This window comes from Lagenorhynchus albirostris, chromosome 1 (genome assembly GCF_949774975.1).
Source record: "Lagenorhynchus albirostris chromosome 1, mLagAlb1.1, whole genome shotgun sequence".
NCBI lineage: Eukaryota > Metazoa > Chordata > Mammalia > Artiodactyla > Delphinidae > Lagenorhynchus > Lagenorhynchus albirostris.
The window spans coordinates 85665938-85684644 of record NC_083095.1 but is presented as its reverse complement, the minus strand read 5'-3'; the positions used below and the strand labels follow the sequence as shown (position 1 = coordinate 85684644).

Sequence of the window (18707 nt, the reverse complement as noted above, 5' to 3'; positions counted from 1 at the left end):
GCATCATCTAAAAGGCTTGATGGAAGTACGAACACCTGGGTTCTAGCCACACCCTATAAATCAAATCGTCTGGGGAGTAAGGCGCAGGCATCTATTTTCCATAAGCAGCGCCATGATAACCAGGGTCTAGGTTTGGGAACCAGAGTGCCAGTTCCTCATCCTCTTTGAGAGGGTCTAAGGTCCCTCCTGCTAGAGGACACTGGGCTCCAGTCACTTCCTGGAGCTCATCAAACCCCACCTCCAGCCTCAGCTGTGAGTCCTCAGCAGAGCAGCCTGCTCCACCCTCCCCACTCCAGCTACCCGTCAGACCTGAGCCGGCAGCCAGTGTAGCCAGAGGAGCGCAGGCAGGGCTTCCTGCCGGGAGCCAGGCTGCCCGGCCATGCTCTGGGCGCTCTGGCCCAGGTGGCTGACAGGCAAGGAGCTGTCCCTCGTGGGTGCGGTGTTGCTGCAGAAGAGACAGAAGAGGGAACCTCAGTGGAGGCGGTGGTGGGTAAAGTACCCGATCTCCCCTGGTGGGGGGGGGTGTGTGTGTGGACAGGAGGAGTCCTGGGCGCACAGGGCCCTGTGGAGACTGGGGCCAACCCTGGGAATGCATTTTGATCTGGGCCAGGACCGATTTGCTCCAGATTACCAGGTAGAGCTTAGAGAGCTTGGCCAAATAATAATAATCTTGAAGTTAATCACCCCCGGTTAGGAAATGGAAGCCATGTGACACTTGCAGCTGATTGGCTTTAGCCCGGTAAGCCCTAGCCTGGCTGTAGAATGGGGTTTGGGGGTTGAGGGAGTGGGGGGAATGAGGCACTCGCTGGGATCTGGAGGAGATAGTCTCACTCCCAGGAGGCTGCAGTCTACTGTTATCTCTCCTGAGCCCGAGCTGCCGTCTCCTTAGCGACTCATCAGACCAGTACCAGCTGGGTGACTCTTGGTTTCCCTTTACCTGCCCACACCCGCTTGGGCCGTCTTCTAGCCTTTGTTAGGAGCTAGTGGGTGGGGTCCATCACAGTTTTCTCTTTTGATACTTAATCTTCTTAAGCACATCACTCCAGCTCTCACTTTGACTCTCAAGCTACAGCCCCAGCGCTGTAGGCAGGGGGGCTGCACGTTCGTGGTGCGTAATAAACATAATTGGTGAAAATGGCTCCATGTATTAAGCGCTTATGCCAGGCAGTTTGTACGACTTCTCATCTAAAACTCGCTACAACCCTGTGAGATTATCATCATAACCCCCACTTTCGAGACAGAGAAACTAAAGCACAGGGAAATCGAGTCTCTTGCCCAAGGCCATTTAGCTAGTCCACAGTGCAGCTTAGATTTGATCCCAGCCTGACTGATTCCAAGGTCAGGTTCATCACCAACACACTCAGCTCCCAGCGCTTGCTCTGTCGAGGCCTCCTGGGTCCCTGGCACAGTGACGTCAGTGACCCTGGGCCAGGCTGCCGCTCTGCGATGGGACAAGGGAAGCCCTGGGTGGGCACCACGGCAGGGAGGTCAGGCCTCACACCCGGCTTCCTGGAACTGAGTCCCCGGAGTTCTGTCCTTTCAGCGGGAGACCCACCCATACTATGACCTCCAGGTGAAGGTGCTGAGGGCCAGAAATATCCGGGGCGCAGACTTGTGTGAGTGACCCCCAATTTCATGCTTTCTCCCTTCCTCTCCCTGGGGCCTCCCCAGAGCTCAACAGGGGCTGGCCTGAAGCATGCATGTGTGTTTAGAGTGGAGCGGATGGAGGGCTCTCTGGTGAGGGAGCCCGGGCCACGGCCCGGGGCAGGTTGCGGGAGCTGGAGGGGAAGGCAGTGTGCAGACCACCACCTCCTCCCTGAGGCTGGCTCGTGGAGGTTGCCAGCCTGGGTGAGCGTGTGAGGCCTGCTGCCGCCACAAGTTACCGTCTCTCTCTAGGGGTTTCCACGCCAGTGCTCACACTGGGCGGGACCTTGTTTCCTGAATCAGGCCCTTTCTGGGAATGACTCAGTGCTCTGCGCTGCCACATGAGCTTTTGAATTGGCTGCAGCAGGATCTCCATTCAGTTGAATAGGAGGTGTAACTGGTGGAGACGGGAGTCAAGGACATGGGCCCTCCCGCATCTCTCCCCGCCCCACCCTGCTATGCGGGCAGCCTCCTCTGCCCCTTCCCGTCCAGCCCCAGTCTCCTCCAGGCAACCTTTCCAGCCGTAAGAGCTAGAGGCTGAGGAACCCTCCCCATCCCACCTACAGTGTCCAAAGCAGACTGCTACGTGCAGCTGCGGCTGCACACAGCGTCCCCCAGCCCGGCCCAGACAAGGGTGGTAGCCAACTGCCGTGACCCCGAATGGAACGAAACCTTCCACTACCGGGTCCACGGCGCCGTGAAGGTGAGGGTCAGCGAGGGGCTGGGGCTGCGGAGGGAGAGGGCCCCTCCCAGGTGCCTGCCCTCCGCCCTGCCTCAGGCCCCCCTGCCTCCTGCCCTGCCCCCAGAACGTCCTGGAGCTCACCCTCTACGACAAGGACGTCCTGGACAGTGACCAGCTCTCCCTGCTGTTGTTTGACCTGAGGAGCCTCAAGCCCCACCAACCGCGCAGACACACCTTCCCACTCAGCCACCAGGTGAGCGGTTCCACCTGCGCCAGCCACGAGCCCAGTACCGGGAGAAGAGGCCCTGGCACAGGGGGCTCCCGATCAGCACAGGCCCAACCTCCAAGACAGACCCTCCTCCACCCTGCAGCAATGACCCCACAAAGCTTTCCCACGAGCACTCCTTCCCTGAGGGAAGCCAGCACGTGGGCTCCTTGAAGCCAGGGGCTTTGTGTGTCTCGGTCACTGCTGAATCCTCAGTGTCTAGAACAGCGCCTGTCCACAGCCTTGAACAGATGGAGCTCCTAGTGGCGATGTTGCTACCCTGTCCTGTGCCCACGAGCAGCCCCAGCATCAATCTGGCCTTCTAGTCGCTGGAGCTGAGTAGAACCAGGGGTGGGAGGGGAAGGTCCTGAGGCTCTGGGACCTCTGAAAACTGGCGCTCCCTTGCTCCCTCCATGTAGGATTCACAAGAGCTGCAGGTGGAATTTCTTTTGGAGGACAGGTGAGTCCAGGTGGAGCCTGTACCCTCCCATTTACTCTGAGACCCACCCAAAGCTCCCAGCTGTCAGTCACCAGGTCCTGCGTTGGCCTGGCCTGAGAGGGGATGTCCTGACCTTGATGCCCACCCCTTCCCACAAACCTGCCGTGCTCCCCAGGCTCTTCCAGCTGCTTTGGTTACATTATTATAGTAATAGCCATCTTGAGGGATTCAGGCGTCCCATAAGCCCCTCATCCTTTGTAGCCAGGTGCCGGCGTCTGAAGTCATCACCAATGGGGTCCTGGTGGTGAGTAGGGGTGGCCAGCTTGGGGCTGCCCAGGGCTGGGGGCTGGGGGATTGGGGAGTCCACGACTGAGCCCATCATGCCCACTTGCATGAAGGACACTCAACCCCTCCTCAGAGGGGAGATGTGCTGGGGAGGCACCTCCAGGGACAAAGGGGCACCTTGCCTCCCACCTGATGGAATAGCCCAGAAGCCAGGCTTTCCACCTGTGCACAGCACACTGCTCACCTGGCTTCTGAGTCGGCCAAGGAGCCACCGTCAGGGCCCCTCATCTCCTCCCCCTTTCCCACCAGGGACCACTTCCTCTGAGTCCTGGGCGGGGGGGCGGGCTGTGACAGAAGACCCCTGCTCGTAAGGCACAGGCCCTGGGAAGGATGTTAGCTCGACCCCGCCCCAGATACCCTTCCCTCCCTCCATCCTGGTTCAGGCCCTGTGCAGGGCCCTATGGACTGTCTGGCTCCCACAGGCCTCTGCTTTCCTCAGGCTCAGCCCTGTCTGAGAATCCAGGGCACCCTCAGGGGAGATGGGACAGCCCCACATCAAGAGTATGGTGAGTCTGGTCAGGGGCCTTGGGTCTTGCCTTCTCTCCTGGGGGATTGGGGACTGCTGGTTTCAAGAAGATGGGTCTGGGGCAGAAAGTTCTTAATTTTTCACTGCTGAAAGCTGACCAAGGATGACATGGATTGCCTCCAGAAGCAGTAAATTTCCGTCCCTGGGAGTATTCAAGCACAGAGGCTGTATCGGTTCAACTACTGCTGTACAAAAGACACCCACAAAATCTCAGTGGCAGACACATCTGGTGGTCAGCTGGGGCGTGGCTGATCTAGGCTGGGCTTGGTGGAGTGACCTGGCTCTGCTCCCATGTCCCTCATCCACCTCCTGTGGCCAGCGTACAAGCCTGGGCATGTTCTTAAGACACTGGCAGAGGTACAAGAGCGCATGGCCGGATGAGCAAGTGCTTTTCGAGCCTTTGGTCACATCACAGCCCTCACTAACATTTTGTTAACCAAAACAAGCACAAGGCTGACTCTAAGTTGGAGGGCAAGGAATATAGCCAGGCTCTTTAGTGAGAGAAACCAAGGCCACATGGCAAACAGTGAGAACTCCAGAAGTGAAGAACTGGGGCCATGGCAGTCTGCCACAGGGGACAGCCACTCGGGAGGGGTGCCAGCTTTGGGAGGGGAGCGGAGGCTGCATGACAGCTAAGGTCCTCTCCGACACTGGGAGCCTGAGCCTACGGGCTGAGTCGTGCCCAGGTAACATGGCGCACTTACTATGAGTCAGGCACTGGTCTAAGCATTTTACAGTGTTTCATCTTTTAATCCTCATAACAACCTCGTAACGTAGGTACAGTCATTATCCTCCTTTAATTCATGAGACTGAGGCTCAAAGAAGAAACTTTGTTAAGGTCACACAGCCAGTAAGCGGTAGAGCCAGGCCCAGGCCCAGGTCTGTGACACCCGGGGCCCATCTGCTCTCCCCACCACAGCTTCTGTTGTCTCTGACAGTGAACAGCCCTTATCAATCTCAGTCTGTAAACCGTGATATGAGAGAAGGATCACTTTCCTTATTTTCTCTAATTCCCTCCCACCCCTGGTCATGTCAAGTCCCCCGGTCTCATTTAGTGCTAAGCAGGGCATGTAGGGACAGGGATTCCATTTGGACGTCGGTTCCTGAGGCGTTAGGGGCTCTTTCGTGGGTCTGTCTGGGGTCCCCTCTTCCTGGGTGTCATGTGTAGCCATTTCTCTCTGGGGTCTTGCCTGCTCTCCAGAAAGCTACAGGAACAGGGTGGGCCCCACTGCTCCTGGGCCCACAGGCCTCCCTCTGCCTCCCCGCAGCTGGCCTCACCAGGCCGGGGCTGGCTCTCCTCCGCTTCCCCAAGCCTACCCTCTCTGTGCCACGAACCCACTTCTTCCTTTTACATCCCCTGCAAACCCTCTATGTTCTCCCAAGGGCTTATGCTTTGGAAACAACGTGCAGCCTGTTTGCTTTCTCTCTGGCCATAAACCTCCCCCAAGGCAATGACACGGAGCTTGAATGGAGCAAGAGAGGGGGAACTACCAGTTGAAAACTGGTAATTAATGTAATAATTAATATATGATCATTATAATATGGTAATTATAGAATTATATTTTATATACTTAATATAATAATCTCAAAATCCTCACCCCATAAGCTCCGGACAGGGGCCCTTCCCTGAGCACTGTGTGTGCCGTCCCCATCCCAGGCTCCCAGCTCTGACCAGAGCAGGTTATAGGACCCCGAGTGTCCTTCATGATGTCTGTAGGGCCCATTGCCAGAGAGTGGGCAGGGCGATGAGTTGGCACTTCCAAGGGGAAGGAAAGGGGACTTGCTGCTCGGCGTGCTACCGTCACGGGCCACGCACCCCCCACTCTCACCCCTTCACCTGGCACTCACCTAGGCCCTCTGCTCCCAGGCTCCAGGCAGATTCGGCTGGCAGTGCCCGGGGCCTACGAGAAGCCCCAGCTCTTGCCCCTGCAGCCTCCCCTGGAGGCAGGCCTCCCAGCCACGTTCACCTTCCACGTAAACCCAGTGCTCAGTTCCAGGCTGGAGGTGGAGCTGGGAGAGAAGCTCACGGCCCTGCAGGTGAGTGACGGAGCCTGGGAAGGCGCAGACGACAGAATCCATCCAGCCGGGACGAGGCCCCTTTTCCTGGGTGTTTTCTTCTCTGTAGAGCGGCCCAAGTGCTGAGCTGGAGGTCCAGACCAGCAAGCTGGGCGAGGCGGGCATCCTGCTCTCCTCTCTGGCCCTAGGTCGGGAGCAGCAGCATGTCGTGGCCCTGGGTGAGGTAAGGCTCCGTCTGGGTGCCTGAGGGGCCCCTGCCTGCTCTGTGACCCCCACAAAAGGTCTGGGGGAGGGGTTCAAATCAGGCCAGCCATGGTGTCCACACCTGGGCCAGAATTACCAGAGCAACCGGGGCTGCAAATGAGTCCCTCTCAGTGCGCTCAGGGATGGGCTGTTGTCTCTTCCAGGGCCAGGAGGTGGCTATGAGTGTGAAGGCAGAAGTGAGGTGAGCGGCGCGGAGACTCTTCTGCCTACGGCTCAGCGGCCATTGGGGGTGACTGGGTCCTGTGGCATCTTTCTGGGAGGTTCCATGGAATGTGCATCTGTCTGCTCATGTGAAAATGGGTTTGGCCGGAGGCTCTCCACTGAACAGTCACCCAATACCCCACCCCCACCCCCTCTGAGGCAGCTCTGGGGACCTGGACCTGCGTCTTGGCTTCGACCTCTGTGACGGGGAACAGGAGTTTCTGGATAAGAGGAAGCACGTCGTGTCCAAGGCCCTACAGCAGGTGCTGGGATTGAGCCAGGCTCCCGACAGTAACCAGGTATGGAATGGAGGAGCCAGACACCAGAGTTTCTGGGACCAAATCCAACCTCTTCCTTGAGAGGACTGTGTGTCTAAGAGGTGACAGGAAGCGTTGAGGAAGTGCGGGGACCGGAGGAAGAAGGGGGCAGGCCCGTTTGCCTGAGCTGATGGGCACAGTCAGGAGAGTCATGTGACCCCTATATGAACGAGGGCTGAACGGCCCCAGCCAAGGGAGGTGTATTAGTCTGCTCAGGCTGCCATAACAGAACGCCACAGACTGGGTGGCTCAAACAACAGACATTTATTTTCTCACGTGGAGGCTGGAAGTTCAAGATCAAGGTGCCGTCAGAGTCGTTATCTGACAAGGCCTCTTTCTGACTGGTAGACGGCCACCTTCTTGCTGTGTCCTCACACAGTCTTTCCTCTGTGCACGTGCAGGGGTTTGTGGGAATCTCTCTCTCTTCCTCTTCTTACAAGGACACCAGTCCTATGGGATTAAGGCCCCACCCTTATGACCTCACATAACCTATATTACCTCCGTATAGACTCTTTCTCCAAAGAGAGTCACATGGGGGCTTCCACATATGAATTTGGGGAGGACACAATTCAGTCCATAACAGGACAAAGGGATCTGGAAGTGGAGGCAGGAGGAAAGGCAGTGCTGAGGGGGAGACCTGTGGTAAATCAGGAACAGGCTGATGGCTTCCTTCTGGCTGCAGATGTCCAAGGAGACATAGCCTGTGCCCAGTGCTGACAAGCTGAGCAAGCCTACCGCTCATCTGGTAATGCCTGCTCTGTGCCCCGTCTCTGCTCTGTGGGTGGAGGGTAGAGAGGGCACAGACCTGCCTTCAGGGAGCTCTGTCTCCTCCAGAGCTCTGGAGGGACAGTGACCTTGCGGGGCAATGGCCAGGGAGCATTTTTTTCAAGACAGGGGAAGAAAGGAAGGACAGGGAAAGGAACCGGAAGTCTGGGGTGGAATGAACCAAACCTTCGTAGAAAAGCTGAGCAGCCCAACAGCTTCTAGTCTGATCCCACCAGGAACCTCTGATCCTGAAGAGACATCTGGGGACCTCCCGTGTCTGGGGCAGGTCAGGCTGCCTGCTGGTCTTTGTCACTTCAGTTCTGTGGTTCTCAGCTGGGAGCAATCTCATCCCCCCACCCACCTAGGGGACATTTGTTACTGTCTAGAGACATTGCCACAACTAGGGGAGGGGAGAGGGATGCTACTGGCATCTGCCTGGTGAAGGTCAGGAATGCTGCCAAACATCCTATAACACACAGGACAGTTCCTCACAATAAAGAATTATCTGGTCCAAAATTACCAACAGTGCCAAGGTTGAGAAACCCTGCTTTAGCTGTTTTGAGTGAATCCAATATACCTCCCAGATACATACTTTCCTGATATAATGTTAAGAGCCATCTCTGAGGTTATACTGCTTCAGTCTGACAGCCTATTACTTACTGATGGTATGATCGTGGGCACATTATCTAACTTCCTGTGCCTCAGTTTCCTCACCTGTAAAATGGGGATGCCATTGGGTTTCTTTGAAGACTGAAAGAGATGATACAAGTTGGGCTCTTAGACCAATATCTGATATGCTAAGCAATAATATATGAACAATAGTGGGGGTAGATGTTATCATGATTATTATTGTGCCCAGGTGCCTGTGGTGGCTGTGCTGGGTTCAGGAGGTGGAACCCGAGCCATGTCTTCCCTCTATGGCAGCCTGGCCGGGCTACAGGAGCTCGGCGTCCTGGACACTGTGACCTATCTGAGTGGAGTCTCTGGGTCCACCTGGTAAGTGAGGTAGGGGCAGGGCAAAAAAAAAAGGAGAGCCCTGAAGAGGCAGAGGTATGACCTGGTGATCTGATGGGGAGGGGTGGGGATCCAAAGGGGTCAGGAAGGGCAGTAAGGGACTGAGTCCCCAGGGCCCTCTGAGTGGGTGGTGCAGGCCAGTGGGTGCAAGGGATGGGGGAGGAGGGGTGACTCAGAGACACCTGTATCCCTCTCTCCCCTTACTGTGCTCCCACGCTCCTAATTCCCTCCATGCCCAGGTGCATCTCCACACTCTACAAGGACCCAGCCTGGTCCCAGGTGGCCTTGAAGGGCCCTATTGAGCGCGCCCAGGCGCGGGTCTGCAGCAGTAAGATGGGGATAATGTCCATGGAACGCCTGCAGTACTATGCCCAGGAACTGGGGATCCGGGAAAGCAGTGGCCACAGCGCTTCCCTCATCGACCTCTGGGGGCTTCTTATTGAATATTTCCTATACCAGGAGGTAAGAGAAGAACAGGTAATAGATGAACATGGCTCCTGTCCACCAGCACTTAGTTCTGCCTTACCCATTAGGCTAAGATCTGAGATTTGCAAAGCTATCCTTTAAGTCTGAGCTCCCTGGGGGCAAGGGGTGGGATCTCTGGGTGGGCTGACACGCTTCATCTCGCTTTCCCTGGGAGGGAGAGGCTGGTCTGCTGTTCTCAGGTCTGACTGCATATTAGAATCACCTGTACAGCTTTCCAAAAACACCATGCCTAGGTCTCACTTCCAGAGATACTGGTTTTGGTTGGTGAGGGGTCGAGCCCTAGTACAAGTGTGCTTTGAAAGGGTCCCAAATGATTTCAACCTCCTGCTGAGGCAGAATGCCACTCCAGCCCGACAGCCAAGCGGACATGATTCTCGCCACCTGGTGGCTTCTCCTAGAACTGCAGGCCCAGCATGCATCGGGAGATGAGACTAGAGCTGAGCGAGGTTCTCAGCCCTGGGGCCCTGCGGGGCCTAGCCCACTGGTGTGTGGCTATCTGTTATGAATGTGATGTCTAAGAAAAGAATACATGTTTTCTAGTGATTTACTTTTTCAAAGAAAGTAGATTGGATTTTCAGTTATTCCTTTTTTTTGACCTCTCACTGCCGTGGCCTCTCCCCTTGCGGAGCACAGGCTCCGGACGCGCAGGCCCAGCGGCCCTGGCTCACAGGCCCAGCCGCTCCGCGGCATGTGGGATCTTCCCGGACCGGGGCACGAACCCGCGTCCCCTGCATCGGCAGGCGGACTCCCAACCACTGCGCCACCAGGGAAGCCCCAGTTATTCTTTTAAAAATGTTACTTGACTCCCTTGGGTTCTGATAGGCTTTCTTGAATGGGAGGGAAGGGGGTCCAAAGCCCCTGGAATTGCACGAACCCCATGTGGCCTCACCTCTGCTGCAGCCCAAAGCCTGTCCCTTAGAGAGTTGTCTCTAGAGCCCTGGCCTTAGCAACCAAAGTCTCGTGGGCGCGCCACACCTGCAGGGTGATGAGCCTCAGGCCATGGGGGTGGGGAAAGGGAACTCCCTAAAGGCCAAGTGGCCTCCCTTCTTTCCTGACCAGGAAAATCCTGCCAAGCTGTCTGACCAGCAGGAGGCGGTCAGCCAGGGCCAGAACCCTTACCCCATCTACGCCAGTGTCAACGTCCGCAGCAACATCAGTGGGGAAGACTTTGCAGGTGCCCGGGCGTGGGGACCTAGGAAGCCGGTGGGAGCAATGGTCAGTGTGAGGATGTAGAGGCCAGGGCTGTCAGGGCACAGGTGGGAGCCTTGGAGCACAGTGGGCTTGCTGCCTCCTGCTCTTGACCAGGCAAAGACACCTGCTAAGTCACAGGGGCTCAGGGGAAGCATGGGGTCCTGGTGGGAAGCCCCTGGTGACATTCCCTCCTCTTTGCGCCCCCAGAGTGGTGCGAGTTCACCCCCCATGAGGTCGGCTTACCCAAGTATGGCGCTTATGTTCCCACTGAACTCTTTAGCTCAGAGTTCTTCATGGGGCGACTGCTGCAGCTCCGCCCCGAGCCCCGGATTTGCTACCTGCAGGGTGAGTCTAGGCCAGAGGCCTGGGGACAAGGGAACAGGGCAGGCGCCAGGCCCTGAGTTGGTGATGCCGGTGGAGGACTTGTGAGGGCCGGGGACTTTGCCTTTCTCCTTAGGTATATGGGGCAGCGCGTTTGCAGCCAGCCTGGATGAGATTTTCCTGAAGACCGCCGGCTGGGACCTCGGCTTCCTACAGAGGTGCAGAGGCAGTGTAAACATCACAGGTGAGGGCAGAGAGCCTGCTCCCCCAAACCTCCCCTCCCCCCTGCCAGCCCCCGCAATACCTCTTTCCAGCAGCAGGGCCCTGGCAGAAGCATGAGCAATGTGGGAGGAGGCAGTGAAGGACTTGGATGTCCTATTCGGTTCAGAGAAATATTGAGAAAATGACTTCTAGCTTAGGGTCTCTGGATGCCCAGAGGTCTACAGAGAGGCGAAGGGGTGGGGAACCCATGTCAGAAAACCTAGTGGGAGTTGTGAGTGCTCCGTGATAAACGGCTTGGGTTCCCATTAGATCAACTCAGCCCAGGGCCACTGGGTATCTGGTTGACACTCTGTACCCCCACTTCAGAGCTCCCCTTCAGCCCCTGCTGCGTAGAATACCTTTCCCACTTTTCTTCCCTGGATAACTTTTGCTCAGTTCTTAAAGTTCAGCTCAGACATCATTTTGTCAGGGGATGTCTCTGTTCCAGTCCATCCCTCCAGACTGATCGAGGGTCTGACCACCAAGGTTCCCTAGAACCGTAGGCACATCCCATGTTGTCCTTACCTCGGGACACTGTCACCATTTATTACCTCTTTAGATTCTCCCCTAAATAGGCCGTGAGCCCTGGAGGGCCAGGGTCAGGCCCTGTTCACTTCTGCATCCCTGTGCCCAGCACAGTGGCCACCACAGCACATGGTAACTGTTCAGTGGGTGTTTAATGGGTGAAATTCTGGTTGGAAGTTGCATATGCAACTTTAAGGGTAGGTGATGTTGTTAATACATGCAATGTCAACTTTCAACTTTTTTAATACGTGCATGTCAACTTTCAAAACGTGGGGAACATGAAAGAAAAAGTCATTTAAAAGGGGTTTGGGGAAGCAGTAGTCAGAGACCCAGGAGGCGGGGTGGGGAAGGAGGAGAGATGTGGGGAGGAGACAGAGGGGCTCCCCTGAGACGTGAGGACCGCTGGACAAAGGAGGGCTTCTCACGGTATTTCACCATCCCACCCCCACCTAGACGACCGCCAGAAGCTCCAGCTGCATGACCCAGCGAGGCTGCAAACCAGGCTCTTCACCCCGCAAGGGCCCTTCTCCCAGACTGTGCTGGACATATTCACCTACCGCTTCACCTCAGCCCAGAACTCGAACTTCACCCAGGGCCTCTGCCTGCACAAGGACTATGTGTCTGGCAGGGAGTTTTTGGCCTGGAAAGGTGGGTGCTGCTCTGGGCGGGGTCCCGCCTGTTGCCTGTGCCTCTGGCTCCCTGGGGCCAGTGCTACCTTTTGACCTGGGGGCTGGGGGTGGGGGGCTCCTGCTACCCAGGGGCTAGTGGGGGAAGGACTGTGATGACTGTGCTGGAAGGCAGGCCGGGGGCTGCGGTGGGAGACCTCGTGGCTGTAGGAAGAGGAGAACTCTCAACAGTGGGGCATTCCCAGTGCGAAGAGAAGAGGGCTGCTGCAGAGAGCAAGCATTTGTCTTCTTGCAGATTCGCACCCGGACGCCTTCCCCAACCAGCTCACTCCCATGCGGGACTGTCTGTACCTGGTGGATGGAGGCTTTGCCATCAACTCTCCGTTCCCGCTGAGCCTGCAGCCGCAGAGAGCCGTGGACCTCATTCTGTCCTTCGACTACTCCCTGGATGCCCCTTTTGAGGTACGGTGCGGGGTGGGGGGTCCTTGCTAAGGCAGCCTGGCTGGGTGTCGAGAAGGGCCTGGGCAGGCACCTTGCGAACACCGCTAGCAGCATTGGTCTCCCCAGCTGGAAGGGGAGGACTGCTGAGGTGATGGAGGAGAGTGGGGTTCAGGAGAGGAGGCCAGAGGGAGTCCTCGGGAGACTTTATCCCGGTGAAGAGAAGACCCCTGTTCTGGACGCTGCTGTTCCTGATAGGATTCCTTGCTCCTATCTGGGCCTGGGTTCAGGTTTGCTGTCCCTTTGTTGCTATGGTAACAACAGAGCCATCAGGGTCCCTCCAGGGAGTCTCTGTCAGTGGCTCCCTCGAGGCTTGTGGGGTGATGGACAGGTTGCACGCCCAGATGCGGGTTCTCTTCTTGCTGCCTGTAGTCACTCGGCTGCTGGGAGACAGGGCTGGCGTTGAAGCCTGGGCCAGCGTGAGTCCAGGGCGCCTCAGGCAGGGCCGGAAGCTCACAGGGCTGGGTGTCTGCCCAGGTCTTACAGATGACAGGGAAGTACTGCCTGGACCGAGGCATCTCCTTCCCCAGCACTGAGGTGCCCCCTGAGGACTTGAAGGAGCCCCGTGAATGCTACCTGTTTGCCAAGGCCGAGGACCCGCGCTCACCCATCGTGCTGCACTTCCCCCTGGTCAACCGTACCTTCCGCACACACCTGGCCCCAGGTGAGGGGAAGGTCTGGGTCTGGCCCACGGAGCCCTGGGGTGGTGATGGGGTGCTGGACCCAGGACAGTGTACCTCCTGGAGGCCCCGAGCTGGCCACTGCTTCCTGGACTCGGCATACACACTGGCCCGGCTCCTCCCGGTGGGCGAGAGAGCTGAGATGTGGCCCCAGGCAGAGCCCACAGACCAGCCAGATGCTCTAGGGAAGGGGGGTTTCTGGACTGGCAGCTCCTAGCCACAGAGTGCCCTAGCCCAGACTCTCTCCCCGTCCCACTGCAGGTGTGGAACGACTGACGGATGAGGAGAAAGCCTGTGGGGACTTCGTCATCAATGGGCCAGACACCCCTTATGGCATGATGAACTTCACCTACGAGCCCCAGGAGTTTGAGCGGCTGGTGGCCCTGAGTCGATACAATGTTCTGAACAACGTGGAGACTGTGCGGCAGGCCCTCCAGCTGGCTCTGGGCCAGAAACAGGCTGGGGACAGGGCTGGAGGCTGACCCGGGCTGGAGTCGGGAGACTGGGACAGAGGAGGGACTGTGGGCTCCAGACCAGGGCTTGGTAGAGGGAGGGGTGGTGGACCCTGTGGGATGATATCCCCTCCTGGCTGGGCTCCAGCTGGTGGGTCCCCCTGCTAATTACTCATCTTCGCTCTTTAAACTTGGGTCACATTCTCTTATCAGGGGTACAGCTGCCCCTTCCCAGAAGCTAAATGGGTGTGTCTAGAGGGCGTATCCATTTATCAGGGGCGGAGTGAACGTGAACCTGCCTGTGTGTTCGTGTTCCTAGTGGGGGCCTGTCAGCTGCCAGGGATGGGCAGAGGTAGAGGAAGCCTGGCTGGGAACTCAGAGGCCCAGGTTCCTGCCTTTTCCACAGATGTACCCCACCGATCTGGGGGATCTGTTTCTCTCTCTGGAGGATCTGTTTATCATTTCTTCTGACCCACCCGGGACCTTCCAAATACCTGGAGCCTCTCCAGCATGGGCAGATTTTAGGTGTGTGGAAAGGAGATCCACCCTGACTGGGCTTAGTGTGGAGGTCTCTAGGCCCTCTCCCTCTGGCTAGGGCCTCTGTGGCCTCTTCTCACCCACACCCCACCCAGCGCTGAGCCACCTGGGGTCCTTCACTGGCCCGGCTGCCATACTCATTACTCACTCGACACTCCCCTCTGCCAGGAGTGCTCTCTTTGACTACAGCCCCTCCCTCAATCTCTCTCTCTCTCTCTCTCTCTCTCTCTCTCTCTCTCTCTCTCTCTCTCTCTCTCTCTCTCTCTCTCTCTCACACACACACACACACACGCATGCTCTCCAGGGCTAAAGTCACAATTCCTCTTCTAATCAGGGAACTTATGTGACAAAGCCTCACCCATCCTGACTCTGGGAAGAAGACCCTAGCTCTGGCTCCCAGCTGGGAGGAAGGTGTCTAGATCCCAGCCTGTGCCTCCAGCCTGGCCTGGGACCCCAGGCCTCCAGCTGGACATGAACCGGGGAAGGGGGGCTGCTGAGGGAGCTGGGCTTCTAACAGGCCAGCGCTTTTGGCTGGCGTGGGATCGGGGTAGCTTGGTTCTCTCACGCCTGCTCACTGGGGACAATTGCTCTTGAGATAGGCTATCTGGTTAGCTGGTGTTTACACATCTTTTATGAGTCTTTATCCTTTGACCTGCTGTCTTCCTTTTGGGTTTATCTTTCTTTTTGTTGGAGTGCAAAGTTGAATAGTTCTATAGTGGAGGATCTGTGGAATGTAAACCTTCTGAGACCTGATATGTCTGGAATTGTCTTTTCTTGCCCTGACTTATAATAGTCTGGATTAGGGTAGGATTCTTGGTTCAGGCTTACATCTACTCAGATTTTTTTTTTTTTTTTTTTTTGCGGTACGCAGGCCTCTCACTGTTGTGGCCTCTCCTGTTGCGGAGCACAGGCTCCAGACGCGCAGGCTCAGCGGCCATGGCTCACAGGTCCAGCAGCTCCGCGGCACGTGGGATCTTCCCGGACCGGGGCACGAACCCGTATCCCCTGCATCGGCAGGCGGACTCTCAACCACTGTGCCACCAGGGAAGTCCCTACTCAGATTTTAATGCCTCTTTGCATTGCATATTGCCTGATGCAATCAGGGCAGCCTGATGTCAGCTGAATTCTCATCCCATTGTAGGTGATTTATCTTTACCTAATTTTTAGGGTTTTCTCTTTGTCTTCGATTTTCAAAAGTTTCACTATGATTTTTCTAAACTGGGAACTTAAAAAAAATCAGTGACCTCTTTCGATTTTGAGATTCATGTCTTTTTGAAGCTCTAAGAAATTATCTACCAATTGTATCAAAACACTACTCTTCTTCATTCTCTTTTTGGATTCCTATTAAATGGATATTGAAATGTATGTATCGATTCTCTGTATCCCTAAACTTTCCTTTTACACATTCTATTTTTTTCATTTGTGCTGCATTCTGGGGATTTTCTTTGCGTGATTTTTTGGTTCACAAATATATACTCCACCTGTGTCCAGCCTGCTTCTCTATCCATCTTTTGGGGGGTTTTGTTTAACTTTTGACTGTCACATTTCCCTGTTTAAGTTCCCTAATAGGATCTTCCAAAGCTACTTGTTTTCATTGCATGGAAATGCTTCACCACTTCCCTCAGATGGTGTTAATATGTGCATTTCATAGTATTTTCCTGATTGTTACGTGAACAGTTTCCTTGGGGTAGGTTGCCTCTCCTTCATGGGCTTTACCTCTTTTATATATTTGGTAATTCTTGATTGTCATCTCATGTCTGAGAGGGTTGTGTACAAGCTCTGGGCTGTGATGGCTCCTGGTCAGGTCACTGGCCATGCAATGGCGCGGTGACCTTCAGGTGGCAGTGTGGGACTTGGGGAGGAGGCCGAAGGGATGCAGTTCTAGAGAACTTCAGAGCCTTGAAGTGATGTTATGAAATTATTAATCTGTATTTATATCTGATGGGTTTGGTGCTACGGGGGGTAAGTAAAATATTACAAAGGAGAATTCCAGTTTCAAGATGAAAGACAGAGGACAGGCGTTTTAAAAAAATTAACAATTTTCAGTTACACAGTACGTTTTCTGAATTTGTCTTTTTAAAAAATAACTTAGGTTAAATCAGCAACTGCATATCCTAAATAATAGAAAAAGTTAGGTCATTGTTCCATAACATTCTATTAACAATATCTGAGTTTTTTGATCACCAATATATTTTTTAGTCCCCAAATGCACCATCAATCAGAACTGAGGTCCACTCTTCCACGGGACAAGTTGACTCTGACACTTGCAAGGGTAAGGAGTCTCTTGGTTTGAGAGCTGCTGGCCTCACTATGGCTCTCAGAGGCCACTTACAGGGAGCCATGAGGGTGAAATGAGACAAGGTGTGTGACACGCTGAGCACAGTGGCTGGCGTGCTGCGTGCTCTCAGTACTTGCTGGTTGCTCTTTTCTAAGGGGTGTTGATGGCTCTGAGCTGCAGAGAAGTGACTTCTTGCCTGGTCCTAAATGGTTTGGTCCTCATGGCTCCCCGCCTCCTGCCAGGTACATTCAGAGCAACCTGGCTCAGACCTGGGCTTGTTGCTGCCACCTTGCTGGGGGTAGGGCTGGCTGGTAATGCTGGCCAGAGTGACCTGTCCCTAGGCCCCAACCCTCCCCTAGGCCAGGGGAAGGACCTGACCTTCTGGGGACATTTGACAGGACTCACTCCTTGTCTTTGCTCCATGAATCTTCCCCTTCTCCCTCCTTCCTCCTGGCATGGGAGGAGGTGGTCCATCTTCGTGTGTCCCTGTGTGCACGTGTGTGTGCTCTTTTTTTTGTTAGCTGTACCAGAGGTTTCTGGTGGTGCTGGCTGACATCCAAGAGGTGAGGAAAAAGCCCTCAGTGTGGGAGCCACCCAGAGGGTGGAGCCCTGATCTCCTAACAGATCCTTGCCTTGCTAAGCTGGGCAGATTTAAGGCCCCGTCCCTGTGGGATTGTTACTGCCACCATCCAGGGAGCGAGGGCGGGAGAGGAGGGGCAGAGTGAACCAGTAGCCGAGGGCAGGTCTTCCCAGCCAGTGGCTGCTGTTCTCTGATATTCCTGAATGAGACATCGAGTTCCCCAGCCCTCAAGGCGCCTGGAAGGGCCTGGGGCGTTTGGAGCCCTCTTGGCCATCCTCCTCCAGTTCCCTGCAGACTTGTCCATTTACCCTAGTGATTCAGGTCAGTGACGTGGCAGCATAGGAGTACTGTGACACGAGGGGGTGGGAAGTACAAGCTTAAGAGACCACCTGGCCTTCCTCAGACATGACATTCTTGCATTACCTGCTGGGATCAACAGCTGAGGCCACAGCCTTCACACAAGCCCCTTTCCCTGCCCTCACCAGGCTGGCAAGTGGCTCCCAGGGGTACCTGCAAAGTTTCAGGCTCAGTGGAAGCCCCTGATGACCTTAGCCTAGATGCCTCCTTTGCACCCCCCTTTCCTGATCTGTGCCTTCCTCTGAGCAAGAACTGCTGCGGGCAGGCTGCCTTCTCAAGTCCCCCTGATGCCCCATATGCTGGCTACGGAGGGGCCTGCATGTGACAGCGCCACTATCTGGAGGCTCCTTCTCTCACTCCCAGACTATGCCCGGTTTTGGGAATCTAGTCCTGAGCTGTGTCTGGACAAGCAGCTTCCCATCAGACAAGCAGCTGTCCCTCAGTGAATTCAGGGGTGAGAGGCAGCGTGGGGCCCCAGGACCCAAGATCCCCTTTCACTGAGGGACGGCATGGCCGGGGACTTGCTGCCATGGCCTGCGCCAGCCTGAGGTCCTGATGTTTCCAGCTGCCCCAGAGGACATCACCCCCGTGCAGGTACCTTTCTATGGGCTGGGAGGAGCCCAAGGCTGCAGGAATAGGGTGGGTGGGAAAGACAGCAGCTGGAGAGTAGGCTGGGCATCCAGACTCTTCTGGAACCTGTTTGCTGTGTGGACTGATGTAGGTCTGGAGAGGTCAGGAAGGTGGGAAGAAGCAGCAAAGGTGACTGAGAAGGAGTGGGTGGCGTAGGAGGAGCAATACCAGGTTAGTGTGCTGTCCAGGAAGCCAGGGGAAGAAAACATTTCAAGGAAAACACCATCACCTGTGTCACATGCTGCTGAGACGTCAAGTAAGGTGAGGACTGAGAACTCATCACTGGACTAGCCACGGGCTTTGACTGGAGGTCTTGACAAGAGCAGTTTGGTAGAGCAGTGGGAGAGAAACCTGACTGGTTCAAGAAAACAAGGGGAGAAAAATTGGAGACAGTATAGGTCACAGAAGCAATTAGCAATAGGAATCAAGGTCATCAGCTGAGAGTTTGGAGGAGGTTTTAGAGGTTTATGGATGGTGGAGAAAGTATGACCAAGTTATTGGAGTGGCAGAGGGGAATGGACTAAGGACTGGGGCTAGGCCTGCTGGGCAACACAGGGACCCACTTGAGGCTCCTGGTCATGGAGTTAAAGTGAGTGCAGGTGCCAAGTGGTCCAAGAGTTGGATTCCACCAGGATTGACTGTTCCCCAGTGAGTGTAATGAAGCAGGAGATGGGTTAAGAGTGGGTGTCAGTGAATCGTTATAATGATGGACCATAGAACCAATGACGTTCTCCTTACTCCTGGGAAAGGAAGGTAAACAGCAATGGACCCCTTGGATTCTCAGGTGGGGACCAGCCCCCAGGCATT

At 55.6% G+C, this 18707-nt stretch overlaps 1 protein-coding gene across 4 annotated transcripts; it reads left to right on the top strand.

Moving 5' to 3' along the window:
• Positions 1-321: 321 nt before the first annotated feature.
• Positions 322-16048, top strand: PLA2G4F (phospholipase A2 group IVF). Of its 4 annotated transcripts, none has more exons than XM_060148029.1 (20): positions 322-490; positions 1544-1616; positions 2211-2347; positions 2451-2579; positions 3011-3051; positions 3292-3334; positions 3815-3881; positions 5769-5938; positions 6027-6140; positions 6325-6362; positions 6546-6681; positions 8324-8460; positions 8718-8940; positions 10024-10138; positions 10363-10500; positions 10613-10720; positions 11716-11910; positions 12184-12350; positions 12864-13050; positions 13328-16048. In XM_060148029.1, exons 1-20 carry the CDS (start codon positions 380-382, stop codon positions 13546-13548), a joined length of 2550 nt encoding a protein of 849 aa, XP_060004012.1. In that variant the 5' UTR covers positions 322-379; the 3' UTR covers positions 13549-16048. The 4 variants fall into 4 exon arrangements, with proteins under 4 accessions (XP_060004012.1, XP_060004003.1, XP_060004022.1 ...); XM_060148020.1 differs by having other exon boundaries at positions 2211-2353; XM_060148039.1 differs by lacking the exons at positions 1544-1616; positions 2211-2347.
• The last annotated feature ends 2659 nt before the right edge of the window (positions 16049-18707 follow it).